The sequence below is a fragment of the Sander lucioperca genome, chromosome 6, assembly GCF_008315115.2.
Source record: "Sander lucioperca isolate FBNREF2018 chromosome 6, SLUC_FBN_1.2, whole genome shotgun sequence".
Classification (NCBI taxonomy): Eukaryota; Metazoa; Chordata; class Actinopteri; order Perciformes; family Percidae; genus Sander; species Sander lucioperca.
Window position 1 is genome coordinate 13,193,697 of NC_050178.1, and position 15,385 is coordinate 13,209,081.

At 37.2% G+C, this 15,385-nt stretch overlaps 1 protein-coding gene and 1 long non-coding RNA gene across 6 annotated transcripts in view; one reads left to right on the plus strand and one right to left on the minus strand.

Moving 5' to 3' along the window:
• Positions 1-622: 622 nt before the first annotated feature.
• Positions 623-8,806, minus strand: LOC116051526. The gene is made up of 2 exons (XR_004105371.2): positions 8,550-8,806; positions 623-1,145 (listed from the first exon to the last, which is right to left on the minus strand). It is a non-coding gene; the product is annotated as an uncharacterized LOC116051526 (long non-coding RNA).
• A 236-nt stretch (positions 8,807-9,042) lies between these two features.
• Positions 9,043-15,385, plus strand: part of ephb2b (eph receptor B2b) — a 138,819-nt gene continuing 132,476 nt past the window's right edge. For all 5 annotated transcript variants that reach the window (XM_031302012.2, XM_031302014.2, XM_031302013.2 and 2 more), the window contains exon 1: positions 9,043-9,223. In XM_031302012.2, coding sequence (XP_031157872.1) covers positions 9,172-9,223 — 52 coding nt within the window. In that variant the 5' untranslated portion in view covers positions 9,043-9,171. The remainder of the gene's footprint in view (positions 9,224-15,385) is intronic.

A 15,385-nucleotide genomic window follows, 5' to 3' on the forward strand; every position in this document is an offset into this window, starting at 1 on the left:
CCCATACAACCCTATACTCAAGCACAAGATGCTTTTTTTAATAAATACATTTTTTAGAAGATTAGATTTCACTTGCATTAGCTCTACCGAACTGACTCTTCTCATCACCCACTTGTTGTGATGTTATAAAGACTTTAAACAACTGATTGTAACATCTCTGTCATCTTAATAAGTAGTGTTGGTGTTCATATCAATCACATGGAAACACTGCTCTCCTTGGAATAAAAAAAAATGCTAATGTTGTTGTCATGCCAACAATGCTCACAGAATAAATCACTGATCATGTTTTCACTCATTTCCCTGAATGCTTTGGAAGTAACTGAACTTGTGTTTTGAGATATATCTAGTTTTATAACACAATTGAATCCATGTAAATAATACTCTGACAGTTACCTGCCTATGGGAAGCACGCAGTGCCTCTTATAAAGGTATTACTGTAGTAGAGCTGCACAATATGAGAACAATATGCCATATGCCATAACGTTGTTGAATATCGCGATAACGGTATTACTTGTGATAAATATATTAAAGCGTTCTGCCTTTATGCTGCTTTCAGTATTCTAACAAATTGCTTGTTGAATTTAAAACAAATGAAAGGAAATCATTTACTACTACTACTACTACTGATATTTTCTTTCAACTAACACAAAAAAATCTGAGTGTCTATCGCGATATGTTGCAGCCTTTCGTGATATGTATATTGCGCTAGTTGATATTGCAATGACGATATAAAAACAGTATATTGAGCAGTCCTGTACTGTAGCCCTGGAGAGTAAACTTAACACTGGGCCATTCACACATTGAGAGCTGGCACCTACCTCGGAGTTCTGAGTGAAAAGTCAAAGTTCAGATACTCAAGACGCTGCGAGGACTTTCTAATCCCACCTGGTTACTTATTTTAAGGTTATTCACAGCGGACTTGTTTAAGGATTTTGGTTTGCCGAGCAGGTCAACATGGGTAGTGGTGGCGGGTTCCAGAGGGCTTAACCAACAACTCTACACCAGTTCCAGTAAGCCAGTCGAGCTGGGTCACGATGAAAGACTCTGTTCCCACAAAAAAAAAAAAACGTCCAGAGTGATGGGCGAAGAAAGAGGAATCCTCTTAGTGGTAATATCCTGTTGTGCACCTCCATCTGTTGCTCAGTCTAGATGGAGAGAGAAAAAGATCAGGAGGAGCACCACATACTGTATTCTGGCTTTGAGACATGGTGAAGTCATTTTTATATTAACAATTTTCAGAAATTCCATCCAACCCTTTTATAATGTGAGTTTAAATTATAGAGACAGATGTGGCTCTTTGCAATGCCCAACAGAATTTTTGTACTGCTAATTTATGTCATTATTATGAGATAAGATATGTTAAATTAAACACAAGATCATTTATTTATAATCGTTTAATTACAAAATCTTTTATTGAATCATGCTAATGCTTAACACAAGCTCATACATTACAGTTCTGAGCATTACATCAACAAAGTAAGAGAAAAAAATAATAGTAATAAGTAAAGTAACCTGATCCAAGTAGCATATATACTATCTTATTATTTTATTTTATTTTAAAATGTTTTTTTTAAGATTCTTTTTTGGGCATTTTCGGGCCTTTATTTTGATAGGACAGCTGAAAACATGAAAGAAAGATGGGGGAATGACATGCAGCAAAGGGCCGCAGGTCAGAGTCGAACCTGGGCCCGCTACGCCAAGGAGTAAACCTCTATATATATATATATATATATATATATATATATATATATATATATATATATATATATATATATATATATACATACATATATATATATATTTTATATATATATATATATATATATATATATATATATGTATATATATATATATATATATATATATATATTATATATATATATATATATATATGCGCCCGCTCTACCAACTGAACTATCCGGGCACCCTAAAATGTATGTTTAAAACTGTAATCCTAATAATCCCCATTTTTACTAACTATCAGTAATCAGTTTGAGTCTTTTTTTTTCTGTCACTTTAACGAAATCGTTACCTTTTTTGTATCCTAAATAAGTAACGTTCCATGTATTCTGTTAATCCCCAAGCCTGTGTACAAGCGTCCACTTATGATAAACATATAATATATATATATGTGTGTGTGTGTGTATATACACAGCAGGAGGATTTATAATGCTGCCATCCGTTGATGAAGCATTACTTTTCTAATTTTGACAATGAGCCTTTTAATTTTAAGAAAACTCGATCCCCATACCATTGTGTTATAGTAGTGTTTTTTCTTGGGTCCAATCAAATACTTCACATTTTATCCCTAACAGAAATAATTTATCTCGCAGCTTAGATTTGTGGACGTTTAAAACTCCTTCTTGAGATAAAACTGCTGAGGATCATTACAAAAGACAAAAGAGGCTTTAAACTCTGTACTTATCTATGACCATAACTCTGCCATTTCTGAACGGCCCTCAAAGCAACGAAAGTTCCCAACAGGGAAGATTTAGATGAACCCACACATGAAAAGGCTGTCTGTTTCTATTCTAACAACACAGCTCAGCTATCCACATCGCAGGACGACGACTTCAACACATGCAGACCACGGCTCAGTGTGTGTGCGTTCTGAAATGCAAACCACAGCGACAACAGCGCGCAGCATCAACACACAGCGGCTGATTTATGTAAACGGTTCATATCAATTAGTAGAGAGCTTAGAGGGGATGTTAGCATTTTAAAACCAACGCCATGATTGATGACTGCCATTTCATCAAGGCATTCATTTCGTCATGACTGTCAGCGGAATCACTTTTTACTGGGCCTCTGTTTTATGGCAATAGTGCTTGGATTTATTATGATGATAAAAAGTGTTGTCTGCCCTCCGACAGCCGCGCACCATTCAAACACAATTCTCTTTAAGTAGCCTGAAAGCCCGTGGCCCACCATAAACCAAAGAAGACACTGATCTCAGTCTTCACCTCACCTCATTTGTCAGGGAAAACACGAGTTAGTGCTTGGAAATGTGTGTGATTTCATTCTAAAGACGTGAAAGGGAAGGACTTCAGTGCTAGCATCCCCTTTCAGGTCCCTGTAGTATACCAGTGAAAGTTCTACAGTGTCTGTAAAGTTCACTTAACAAGAAAGTAAATTAAATCCTGCCAAGGCTTTTGGTCTATTTAATTAAAGCTGGAGCAACTTAGTGGGATTGAATTAAATTTTTGGCAGGGGTAAACCAATATGCTGGGAAGGTGGTGGTGGTTGGAGTGGAGCGGGGCGGGGTGAGGTTGGGTCAGGTGCAGTAGACTATTCATGAAAGATAAGCAGTGAGCCCATCTTTTTTTTTCAGCTTCATTGAATACATATTTTTTTTTCAAAACAAACTAAGAATGTCTTTGTATCCTCTGTTGGCAGTGCCATTTCATTTAGCAAAGTAGATAATGCCAAAGTTTGCCCTGTCTGCTAAGACAAATAAAAAAACATTTAGAACACTAGATTTTCCAAGTTAGGTTTGGTTGCTCTGCTTGTCTGCTTTTTCAATCCAGCCGACTCGACTCTGCCTGCTTGTGAAAACGTGGCCTCAGCTGAGGTTAATCCACATGCAAAAGGTCTCCTTAGACTAGGGGAGTCTGTAGCTCTTTCTCAGCACAGGGTCAGGGATCACACACCAACTTTTTATGGAAAGCAGGCCATTTTATTTCCTCGGCCTTTATCCAGCTGCCGATGCTGACTGGTTGCAATACTTCACAGTGACCTCTTTAAGTCTCGAGGGGAAATCGATTCCAGCCCAGAGTGGACCTTTTGAATGGCCTTAAGTTCAAGCTAAATATTCCAAAGGATAGGAACAGCTTAGAAACTGAAGGAACTCATTCTCAACCCTCATCAACTTCGTTTCATCCTCGCTGACAAATGGTGAGCAGTGATGATTATTTTGTTTTCATTTGAATTTGAAATCCATTCAGGGGGGGGGAGGAGGAGGGGGTTACTTTCAGTTATTATTATAAGTTGCCCCAAAACCACTCAGCTCTAGTAAGCCATGAACTTTTTTTTATGAGAATGACTAAATAGCTCTTTTATTCCTGAGGTTATTCAGAGTTGAATTATTGTTATTATTCATTCAAAAGTTTTTTTTTATTTTTATGGAATAAAATAAATACATTCATATCCTTGTTTAAGAGCAAACAGCCATTTTCATTGAATTTCAAAATGTAATTTCTGTGGATTTCTAATTTAGATTAGATTCAACTTTATTGTCATTGTGCAGAGTACAAGTACAAAGACAACGAAATGTAGTTTGCGTCTAACCAGAAGTGCAAAAAAGCAGAAAAGTGCAATGCGATGTACAAAGTACACAGGTGGTGCATAGGCAGCACAAGAAATATATTGCAGTGTTATAAGAGAAGAATAAATATGGCTATGAAATATGAACAGTGTATGCACAACATGTACAGATATGTGCAATGTAGTAGCAGTAACATTATACTAGTAAGAATAATATAGATACATGCAGTGTATTAGCAGAATATATAATAATTTAGTTTTTAATTTACAATAAACTAATATCGCCTGGCATTTACTCACAAAAGCTGCACTTTCAATTGAATGTTAATAAAAAGAGGTGACCTTACTCTGAATAATGTTAGAAACATCCCCAGTGTATTCAATAATAATATATGAATGTTCAGCTTTTAAACTCTGGGTGGCAGTGTTGATGCAATCACACATAACACGGCAAAACATTGAAATACTTAGTTTTCCTGTTCTCCTGTTCTCCCCACAGTTTACATTCCAATCCCTCTTTTAAACAACAACACTGCAGATTTGACTATGTTTGAAGTATAATAATAATCATTACATTATAAATCCCTGTATATTGTGTGTCAAAGTCTGAACAGCTTCACATCCATCACTCCATATTCTCATCCATATAAATATTCATATTGATATATTCAATATCAATATATAGTTTATATTCAATTATATGGATTTAGTATTGACTTAAGAAAGACATTTCTGATAGCCTGAATCAAATGAATTTAAACATTGCCAAAATAATAGGATGTTTTCTTCGCAAGTTTACCTAATTTATTTTAAAAAAAAATCAGACATGAAATGAATGTTGATTATATATTTAAAACTTAAATACAATAATATTAATGTCATACAAAAGCTGCTCCGAATATAACTGGCCTTTCTGAATTATAGTTATGATGGGCTATATGAAATGTTATTAAATCTTATGGCATTTTTTTTTATTATGATTATTAAACATTAGGATTTTTTCTATATTACATTTGTAGTTGGTATTAATAATAAATATGTGTCTGAATATATCCAAATAAAATGCACCAGTTTTGTGATAAATTAATAGCAAATATGATTTGAATAACAAACAAAAAATAGTCAAAGAGATCAAATAATCACGGATGGGTATGAATCAATGCTTCACATGCAGCAGTACATATGCAAATTATTAAAGAAAACGTGTTCTAATAATTGTGAAACTATTGCATATGACGGCTATTATCAACTTATCGTGTCATTTGATCGTTATTCAAATTAATTTTGTTTTTTGTCAAAAACACATACACAGAAAAAATAATAATGCTGATATGGCATTTGAAAAGATGCTAACAGGCTTACTAATTTCATGCAAACACGTAGCTCGGCTTTACTGCTGCTGTGTAGCTTGCATGCTGCAATTTTTTAAACATGTCTAAGCTAATACAATGTGTCCTCTGTGCACCTTGTGTGCATTATTAGGGGGTAATTTAACAGGTGATTTGTTGCATGTATTTTGAGGTTTTGAGGATATGTTGTGTGCTTACTGTAGACTGCTCAGGCCGCTGTTACTGTACAACCATGCTGTTTTGATTCTGCTGTGTAAGGGAATGTTATAGGTACAGTACTGTTGGATTACAGAGTCACAGAGGAGCAGGAGAGGATTTATGCCACGTTCAAACATCTCTGCTTTGCATTATATTGTATTACTATGCAGCCATTACAACACAGCGTGGCAGAGAGAGCTCTTCGGGCAGTATTAATATCATTTCTTCAACATCTTTCACTTCTCTTCTGGCTCAAGCCAATATTGAGCCTGTATGGAACTCATTACAGTAAGGGGGGGAAAGCTGCTTTCTCAGTGCCTTGCCATTTTTTTCCATCTGTGTTGTAGTCACCTGAACATGATCTGAAGTCAGCCAGTCAAGTGACCTGGAATCAATACAGTCGAAACTCAGTGGAGGCAAATAAATCAGCCTGGCTCATTTCACCCATGAAAGTCCTGCTGCTTAGCTACAGCGGTGCGACATGGAAAGAGAACGGCATGTTTGTTGACAAATAATTATTCTAGATTCTTGTTTCTTGTCCAGCTTTAGTGACTCCATACTTTATATCCATGAGACATCTCTCTCCAGGCACATTCACCCGTTTCTTGTGTACTGTAAATCCTCATGAGCACATTTGAAAGCTTTTTCTGTTTGCCCCTCGTCCCCCCTGTCTGTCACTTTCTTTGTACAAAAAGCAATTTGACATTTTTGTGTACATTGGACATTTTTTATCATGCTTTCTCTCCGGGTATCTATGTATTTCAAACAAAGCATATCTACAATGAATGCAGCTGCTTCAGTGTATCCCTATGGCATCTGTCTCCATGCCTGTCATATAAAAACCAGCCTGTGTTTTATTCTTTACCCATCATAACTCATACTCCACCATAACTATGGGATTTTACTACCAGCTTCTGGATGGGGCAGGAAATCGGTTTCCTACTACTTTAAAAAATAAATAAGGCTATGGCTTGCATGATGCACAATAAATTCAGATGTAGTTTTTATGCCAACCATCACTGACAACTTGGACCTTTTTTTTTTTGGAAAAGAGTAATCCTATTAAAACAGCAGAAAACTCATAAAAGTTGAATGTGTTATGATTACTAATATGCATATTTATTTAACGTATAGCATTTTTATTGATCGCTGGAAAATTATTGCCGGTAATGTTGCTGCCAGACTACATTGTGCCAACTCAAATTAACTTAGTGCAAACACAGCTCAATTTAAATCATTTCGGAACATTAATTGTGACATGTCTTAAAGAATTTTGTGCCAACATCACATCAACTGATTATGGTTTCATGATGATTCATGAACAGGAAGGAAAGTTTTGCATTCTGGGGGAAGTTACATTTCACTTCAGCTTGGATTCTTGCCTCTGTAATTGGAAAATAACTACTGCTCAGGTCTACCTAATTGACAACTTGTTCAGTCCCATGATTCCTTCCTTGGGATGCATGAATGATGGTTAACCGGTCTGTGTTTACAAAAAGTTGAATAAATCCAAAAACTGTATATGTATATTTCTAAAGCACCTCCGGCTCGACTGATACAACTGAAATGAAATTCAAATGTCAGCATTGTTAACTGTGCAGAAGAATCAATGCAGCAATTACTTATTGATTACGCATTCACTGTAATGTATTCATAACATTTTCATGTTATGAATAGAAATCCCCCTCAGATATAACATTTAATGGTCCACTTAAGTAAAAACATGCAGACTTTATTTTTTTTTTTTTTTTTTAAATTGTATCTTGCCAAGTCATTCACTTGACCTAACAATTCATTCGAATCTCAAAGGCTGTTTTGAAGTGAGTGGTTGCAAACTCAGCTACTATGCAGACTATAATATTCAATTATAGAATGAATTGTGACTCATTTTCAGACTTCACTCTAATACCAGGCTGCACTATTTTATCAGACTGCGCTATTTTACAGCAGAAATAAGAGTCGTATAACTATGACCAGTCACTATAGTTTGTAGTAATGGCCTTCAGTCTGCAGCCTATGGCTCATAGTATTTTCTTTATTAACAGGACACTTCATTTTAAGCTCTAAAACTGACTTATGACAGTATGTTTTCGAAAACCTATAAAATCAGTCAAATTCAAATTATATATATAGTTTTTTTTCTCCACTGTGCCTTAGCGTCTGTTAAAATACACACAGCTGACAAATAAGTAAACGGTATTATTCTGATTTACATATCGCATAAATCCTAGCCTACTGTCAATGTTGAAGTACCGGTAGTTTCAATTGTGTAACAAAAGATCTATTCAGTATGCAATTACACGTATAATGTGGCTAGTGTGAGTGATGGGATTAATGTTTTGCATGCTAAACAACTAATGTCTAAATTAGTTTATATTAGCTGTGGGCTAACAATGTAGACCACATAAATGATTCGGATAGGTGCATTAATCGATCAATCAATCAAGAATTTACACGGCACACATTCAATTGGTTAAACAACAAACAACATACAGAAAACTAATAACAATCGTATGTTATCAGAGTTTATAATTGTAATACAGAATTGAAATATTTGCACACTATCATTTTTCTTATAGTTGCCTAAGGTATAGCCTTTAGGCCTACATCGATTTTCCCCAAAACAAAACAAAAACATCATTCGGCCTTGGTGGAAGGCTTAGTGGAAAACTTTATAGAGTTAACCAATGAAACTACAAATTTAAGAGGTGAAAACGGTAAAGAAAATGTTAAACCTACTTGAATTGCTCTCCGTGTGCGTCACCTGTTACAGCGCAAAAAGTCACTATGGCCCATAGGAGCCTTATAGTGAACCCCGCAGACACGTTTAGGCTTTGTCTGACAAAAGAGTAACCAGTATTTCCATTTCGAGCGGCGTGGCTGCGAGTAGGTATGAGTTGCTCCATCTTTTATAAATGACCCACATGGTCCCAAAACACTTAATTATCCCTAGGTAAGGCAGTGTGGACTGTCCTCTTGATGATTGACAGCGGGGTAAATTGAAGTGGCTTTGAAGGGGTTGAATGATCCTCTTGACGAGCTGCTGCATCGATAATTCAAATATATTAAACCCTCCATCATTAATTATATACATACAGGTATCATTTGTATTTTATAGAAGAGCGGCTTGATTAATGTAGCGCTGAAATGCGTATCCATGTTTCTGTGTTGCACGGTGCTCCCCTCTGTCTGTCGTTTTTTTGGTTTCGCCCAAACTTGGTTCAGATTTGAGTTGGTTTTCTCTGCTATCTGGGATCGCTCTATTGGAGGTGAAGGACCGCCTGTCCCCTCTCTGCCTGTGCTGTCAATGGCTTTCGGGACATATTTTATTTGAATGTCTGGGCAATATAAGTGACCAATAATGGATATTCTATGGATATTATGGACCATACCGGCGGTAATAGCTGTTGAAGGTAAGCTAACGTTAATATTTTCATCCCAACGGTTAAAGCCGCATCTTCTTGCCGGGGAACACCGGCTTTGGGTTTGAGACGAAGCGCGTGAATGTCGACGTTGGTCTTTTTAATCATAGAAGGCTAACGGAAAATTAACCACTTTTTTTATTTTTTATTATTTTTTTTTTTAATCTCCATTGTGTTATAACATGGCGTTTATACTGCTTAGAGTCAGCTCAAAACAGCAGTCAAGGGATGATAGTGGGCTACAAAAACATGCCCGCGCATCCCCGAATGTATACGGATGCTGTTGAGCGTAAATAGCGTTAATTGGGGAATACAATTAGCAAGCCAGCTACAACAGTTTAAAAAAACGTTACATGTCTGTCAGCTCGGTCGCATCTTGTGTGTTCGCGGAGGTGTGTCACCGGTTTCATCTCAGTTGGTGATTAAACAACGTGAAAGACAAACGTCTCCTTAAACATTTTTTCAGCATGTCCAAGACTAAATGCGCATATTCACACAATGAAAATCTCCATAGTTCAACTTACAAAAGGTTCTGGCTGGTCATAATGCAGTCATTTGTACGCAAAGCTTGGCTAAGCAGTAAAGGGCAGCAGGCAGCGTGGCTCAACGGACAATGAAACAGGTTGAATGGTGATAATAATCTCTATAGCCTAATATGTCTTTACAGCAGTAGGTACGTTTGGGATGCTCAAACTATTCTTACCATGCTTATTGTTACAGTACTCAAATATATAAGACCTCCGGACTATATTATTCTGACATTTGCCCTGTAATGTCTAGATTATGAAAGCTGTCATAGGCCTACATTTCTTTTAATTTAGTAGGTGCTACCTGCAAATTATAATTCAAAGTACAGGAAGTATAACTTGCAGGTGATTTGATGTGGCTGCACTCAGTTTCCCCTGTGAAAGGACAGGAGACATTCGCCACAAAGAAGAATGGAAAGTGTCAGCCCAGTCGTACATTTATTCCGACTATTTTTAGGATGCTGTCAGAAAACAAACATGTCTTCTTCCTCTGGTCAGTTTAACTAAACCTCGTAATTACAGGTGGAGCTAAGAAACTATGCAGACACTCAACTAAATGTGACCACAGGATAAAACGACAACATAAAGAGAAACATTTAGCTGCTTGTTTACTGTAACATCATTTGTAGGCCTACATGTGTAATGACATCCTACATTTCACAATCAAACCACACCGTGTACAACATACATTTCATACAATCCGTAAATTGTATTTTTTTTATTTGAACATAATCAAATATATTTTGGTAATGTATATTTTTTTTCCTGACACATCTTAGAACAATTCGCAAGCATAATAAAACAAATCAGATGTGTTAATATTGAAACCGCATAAGTTATACTGTCATGTCCCACATCTTAGTTTTTTAAAATAACATTTACATTTTTAATATATTCACTGAATACTATAGATGTATGTAAAATATATTCAGTAAAACACACTACAAATCTCACAATAAGTAACTGTATAGCCCATACATTGTGCATACATAATATTCAGTGTGATTTTTTTTTAATTTTTATTTCTGATATCATGATTGCTTAATTGCTATTTTTACGGTTGTTGTTTTTAATTGTATCCTTGCTGTTATGTCCAAAAACAAGGGATCCGCAGGATGTGAAAAGTGCCATTAATAACAACAGATTCCCACTACAGTCTTCCACTTCCCCTTGGTTAAAGATGTGGCTCTTTTTAGGTCTAAACTAAAAACTTATTTGTTTAGGCTGGCTTTTAATACATAGTAGTGGTGTCTCCTGTTTCTTTGCAACCTTTTCTGATTTTATTGTGTTATATGCTTCATTCTTTTTTTATTGTATGTGTTGTTTTTGTACTTGGCTCCTGATGTAAAGCACTTTGGATACCTGCTGGCGCTGTAAAGTGCTATATAAATACATTTTGATTGATTGATTGGTTATTATTTCCCAGTAAAACGCAGACATGGCCACAGTTACTGTTTGTCTTTATGTAAAGTCTGCTGTGAAGTGTTTGTGTAAGCCGAGAGCACACTGTGCCTCAAATAGCTATTTCAGCATATCGAAGATACTTCTTGCTCGATTAAGAAGCTGCTCTTGATATTTAGTGTTACACTAGTATGCAGTACCTTTCAGGCCTGTGGTGTTTCACTTTTTTGATTCGTTAAAAAGAGCCAACCCAATGCAGCCCCCCCACCCCCCCTCCATTTTACCCTGTGAATCAGCCGTGCCGACTGGCCAATGAAGTTGCGAGGATGGCTTACGTATGAGAAATAAAGGGTTGAAAAAGAGATCACTGCAGCTCTAATCCGGGAAAAAAAACAAAAAACAACCGACATCCCAACATGCAACAGAAAAGAAGCCTTGAGTGGATTGTTTTGACACATTTAGTGCCAGGACGCTACATTTTTTTCCATTGTTATTTTTGTTTAATAGAGAGTGACATCTTCGCATCGTTCCGTTTTTTTTTTTTTTTTAACTGACAAACGTTACCTGCTAAATGTGTGCTAAATTACAGTGTACCTGCACTGTGTGGCAGTGCATTATTCGTTGTTTGCCGAAGCACTATACGGTAGCCTATACTGTACGGGGGGAACTATACATTTAATACATAAATCAAGTGGAGTAAGAATGCAATCTTAACTCTCACATCATGATTCAGTATACCTGATTTCTGTAGAACAAGCACATGAAAGGACTACTACTTGTTATACAAATAATCAATAAATCAGACAGGGACCGTACTGGAGAGGATTAGAGGATTAAAGCTGAGGCCAAACTGTGCTCTGCCCCAAGTAGTCTATCCATTTTGCGAATAGTGTCAACACTGCACACCATGTCAAGTTTGAAAAACTGTAAATTGGCCTTAAAATGCTAATGTTTGAATTTAGCCTATATGAGCTTTTTCCCTCATTATCGTATCTCTAGTCAAACCACTCTCTGGGAACCCCCCCCCCCCCCTGCCCCGCCATGTTGGACACCTTTAAATGCTGTCCATTCATCAGTAGCATTCAACCACTTTTTCAAAGCCATTTCTTCTACTATGTGGAATGTGAAACAACTCTAAATTGTTGATTAGTTTTAATGTAATCTGCCATTGATGCCAGTTCATATTGGTTTAGTTAACGGGGACAGACAGGCTCTTTTCGGAAATTAATAGACGTAGCACTGCCAAGGAAATTAGCCTAGCTATGTCAAACACGTCTATGAAAACATACTGTGGATTTATCCCTTCATTAGTTTACCCATTCATTGTCATCAGTGCTCAGTTGACAGCCATGCTAACAGCAGCACTCAACTAATTCTGTCGAGTGGTTATTCTCAGATTCATCCCCGGCCATAAAATGGAAGTAGCCTGTATTGTTGGGAGGAGATGAAATTTACTAGACAGATCATTTGGCTTTCCCCTTTCTGTTGTGGTATTACAGTTTGTACTGTGCACACACAGCACATGTTTCCTGGGAGGGTTGGTGTTGCTATGATGCAATAACAACCTCATCCAGACTTGTATGCATGCATGTTGTTGTTGGGGTCAGCAGGATGATAGATGACTTTGATACAACATTTTTTTTTTTCTTTGAAGGAAACATAATGGGACAGAAACCACAGTAGAGAATGGTGAAGTGGGGTAGAATGAGATCACAGCATGGAGTCTTTAAAAAATGTCTAGCAGATTTGATTGCATTTCAATATGCGCCACATTCCTCCGGTGCTCTGCTAACCACTGGAGCCCACTCGGTTTAAAGTTGGCTAACACTGGCAAAGTTGATGTTTCAAATTTCTCAGTTTAAAAAAAAATATATATAATTTATTAAATCACACGTTACTTTTGTATTTTGCATACATCCCTTTCAGTACCATCTTCTCCCAAAATAAAAGCCAGTCTGACAGTTCAAGGCACAGTATGATTGTTAATGTTTTGAAAATCCGGCCAAGTATGGTAAAGATGCTTTCATATGTAAATCCAGTAGCTGTTTTTGACCGGAATTGTTTTGTAAGGAATAGATGTGTGAGTGTAACATGGAAGCGTTATGTTTTGTGGAAGAGTAACAAAAGACAGACGGGGGCGGGCTCTAAAAATGGGATTAGATAAAGGTAAAATGAGCGCCCGTATACAATCCAGTGTTTTCTCAGTCCACCCAATGAGCAGATGCGGGAAGCTGGCCTGCACGCCAACCGCCACAGTAGGCTTTCACAAAGAATCTGTCTCTATTCAAGCCTTAATCCATGCTGCCGAGGGCCCAGGCATTGTCACTTTGCATGCAAAATTTCAATTAGTGCTGGTACCAGTTGTTTCAGTTGAAGGGGGGTGTCACATTTCCGAGACATCTATGGCTACCTTTAGGGTGAGATTAAGGCAGAAGTGTCACCGCTTTGCTTAAGAAAATGTTGCATTGCATAAGGATACTGACACAGGTACTGAGCTGCTTTGCTTTATACTGTATGTATTAGACCTAGCCCTTGGCGAATTCAGAGGTCTGAATATACTGTAATACATATACAACGTTTCTTATCTAAAAGTGAAGTTAATTCCTTTAAACCGGCTTTGTGAAAACCTTTGTGTGGGATTTCAGTGTCTGCAAAATAGTTGCATATGTTGCTCCTGGCTCCAGCTTGTTCAACAAATTTAACTAAGGACTCGGCTCAAGACATGATGGACTGTTCAACACTGTTTCCATGCTTTCAGCTGTTTAACTCTGACGGCTGCGGTTCACTATCACGAGCCAACTCTTCATTCTCTCCTGCCTTGTTCCAATCCACACATATTTGCCCTCTGGAGGTGATGCTAAAATGGTTGCATTTTAGCTCGTGGAAATAATTAAAGTAAAGAAATTCAACAGTGGATTCAAAACAGTATCAAAGTAGCACTAATATAGCTTCAGGATGTCACTTGTGTGGCCCTGGGAAGGCTTCAATTTGACAAGCCATGTTGGTCCTTTTAGAGCGTGCTGCTCTTCATTCTTGACGTCATTACACTTCACTAAAACAAAGCGAGGTGAAAATAACAACATGCTGACCAAAAAGGTCTAATTAGTTTACCGCACATAGGTAGATACAACTAGGGGTGCACCGATGCGATATTAAGATCGGATATCGGTCCCGATATTGACAAAATAGCTGGATCGGGGATCAAAAAAATTAACAGATCCACGGGCCGATCCAGTTTTGTTAATTTTTTTCCCTCTGTCGCACGTGTGTCGCATGCTGGAAGAGTTGAGTGTACAAATAAATAAGAATTCAATACATTACATCTATGTTATTTTGTCTTAGTTAGGAAAGTAATGTTTAGTTAGGAAAGTCTGATGCCTTTAGTCTCTTCCACATGGTGGAAGGAAGGTATAAAAGGTGGAAGGTATACAGTGTATTATTAATTCAACAACGGTATCGGATCGGTATCGGGTATCGACAGATACACAAAGCCCAGGTATCGGTATCAGGACTGAAAAAGTCGGATCGGTGCATCCCTAGATACAACAGGCTGATGTGGGCTGTTGTTACAGTGTCCCGATGCACACCGACAAATCTACACATTTTTACACCAGTCAGAAGAAGTTGACTTGGGTTCTGGCTGTTGCTACAGCATAATTCCCACAGATCTACATGCTTGGTTTGCGTATCATATTTGAGTCAACTTTGCTTACATTCACTTCCATGAGTGCACTACAGAGTTATGCGTGGACAGATCAGTTTACCGAAGTTCTGAATTTAACTACCACACTGGGAAGTACTTAAAAACACAGTATAGCCTACTGAATGACAACATCAGAACCTTCACAGATTGTACCTAGTGGCATAACAGTTAATACAGTATACAGTACATACTGTATCCCTCTTGGTTTTCACATGCCCAGTATCACTAATTTTCATATGATGTAGCCTAGATTTCCTGCATTTAGAGTGACTTTTGCTTCACTCTTGGTATTTATAACTTTTTAAAGAAAGAACAGGTGTTTAATCTTCCTTCTCTTTGGTCTGTAATCAGGCCTGTTTAGTTTGCGGAGACCAGCTGGTTAGATATGGCTGCTACTTGATGCTATCAGAAAATGAAAATATTTTCAGAGTGGTGCAACAGGTGCTCCGAATCTTTCTTGCCAGTGCATGACATCAACTGAAAAAAGTGGGTTCATTTATTTCATTTATATAAAATGCTTTA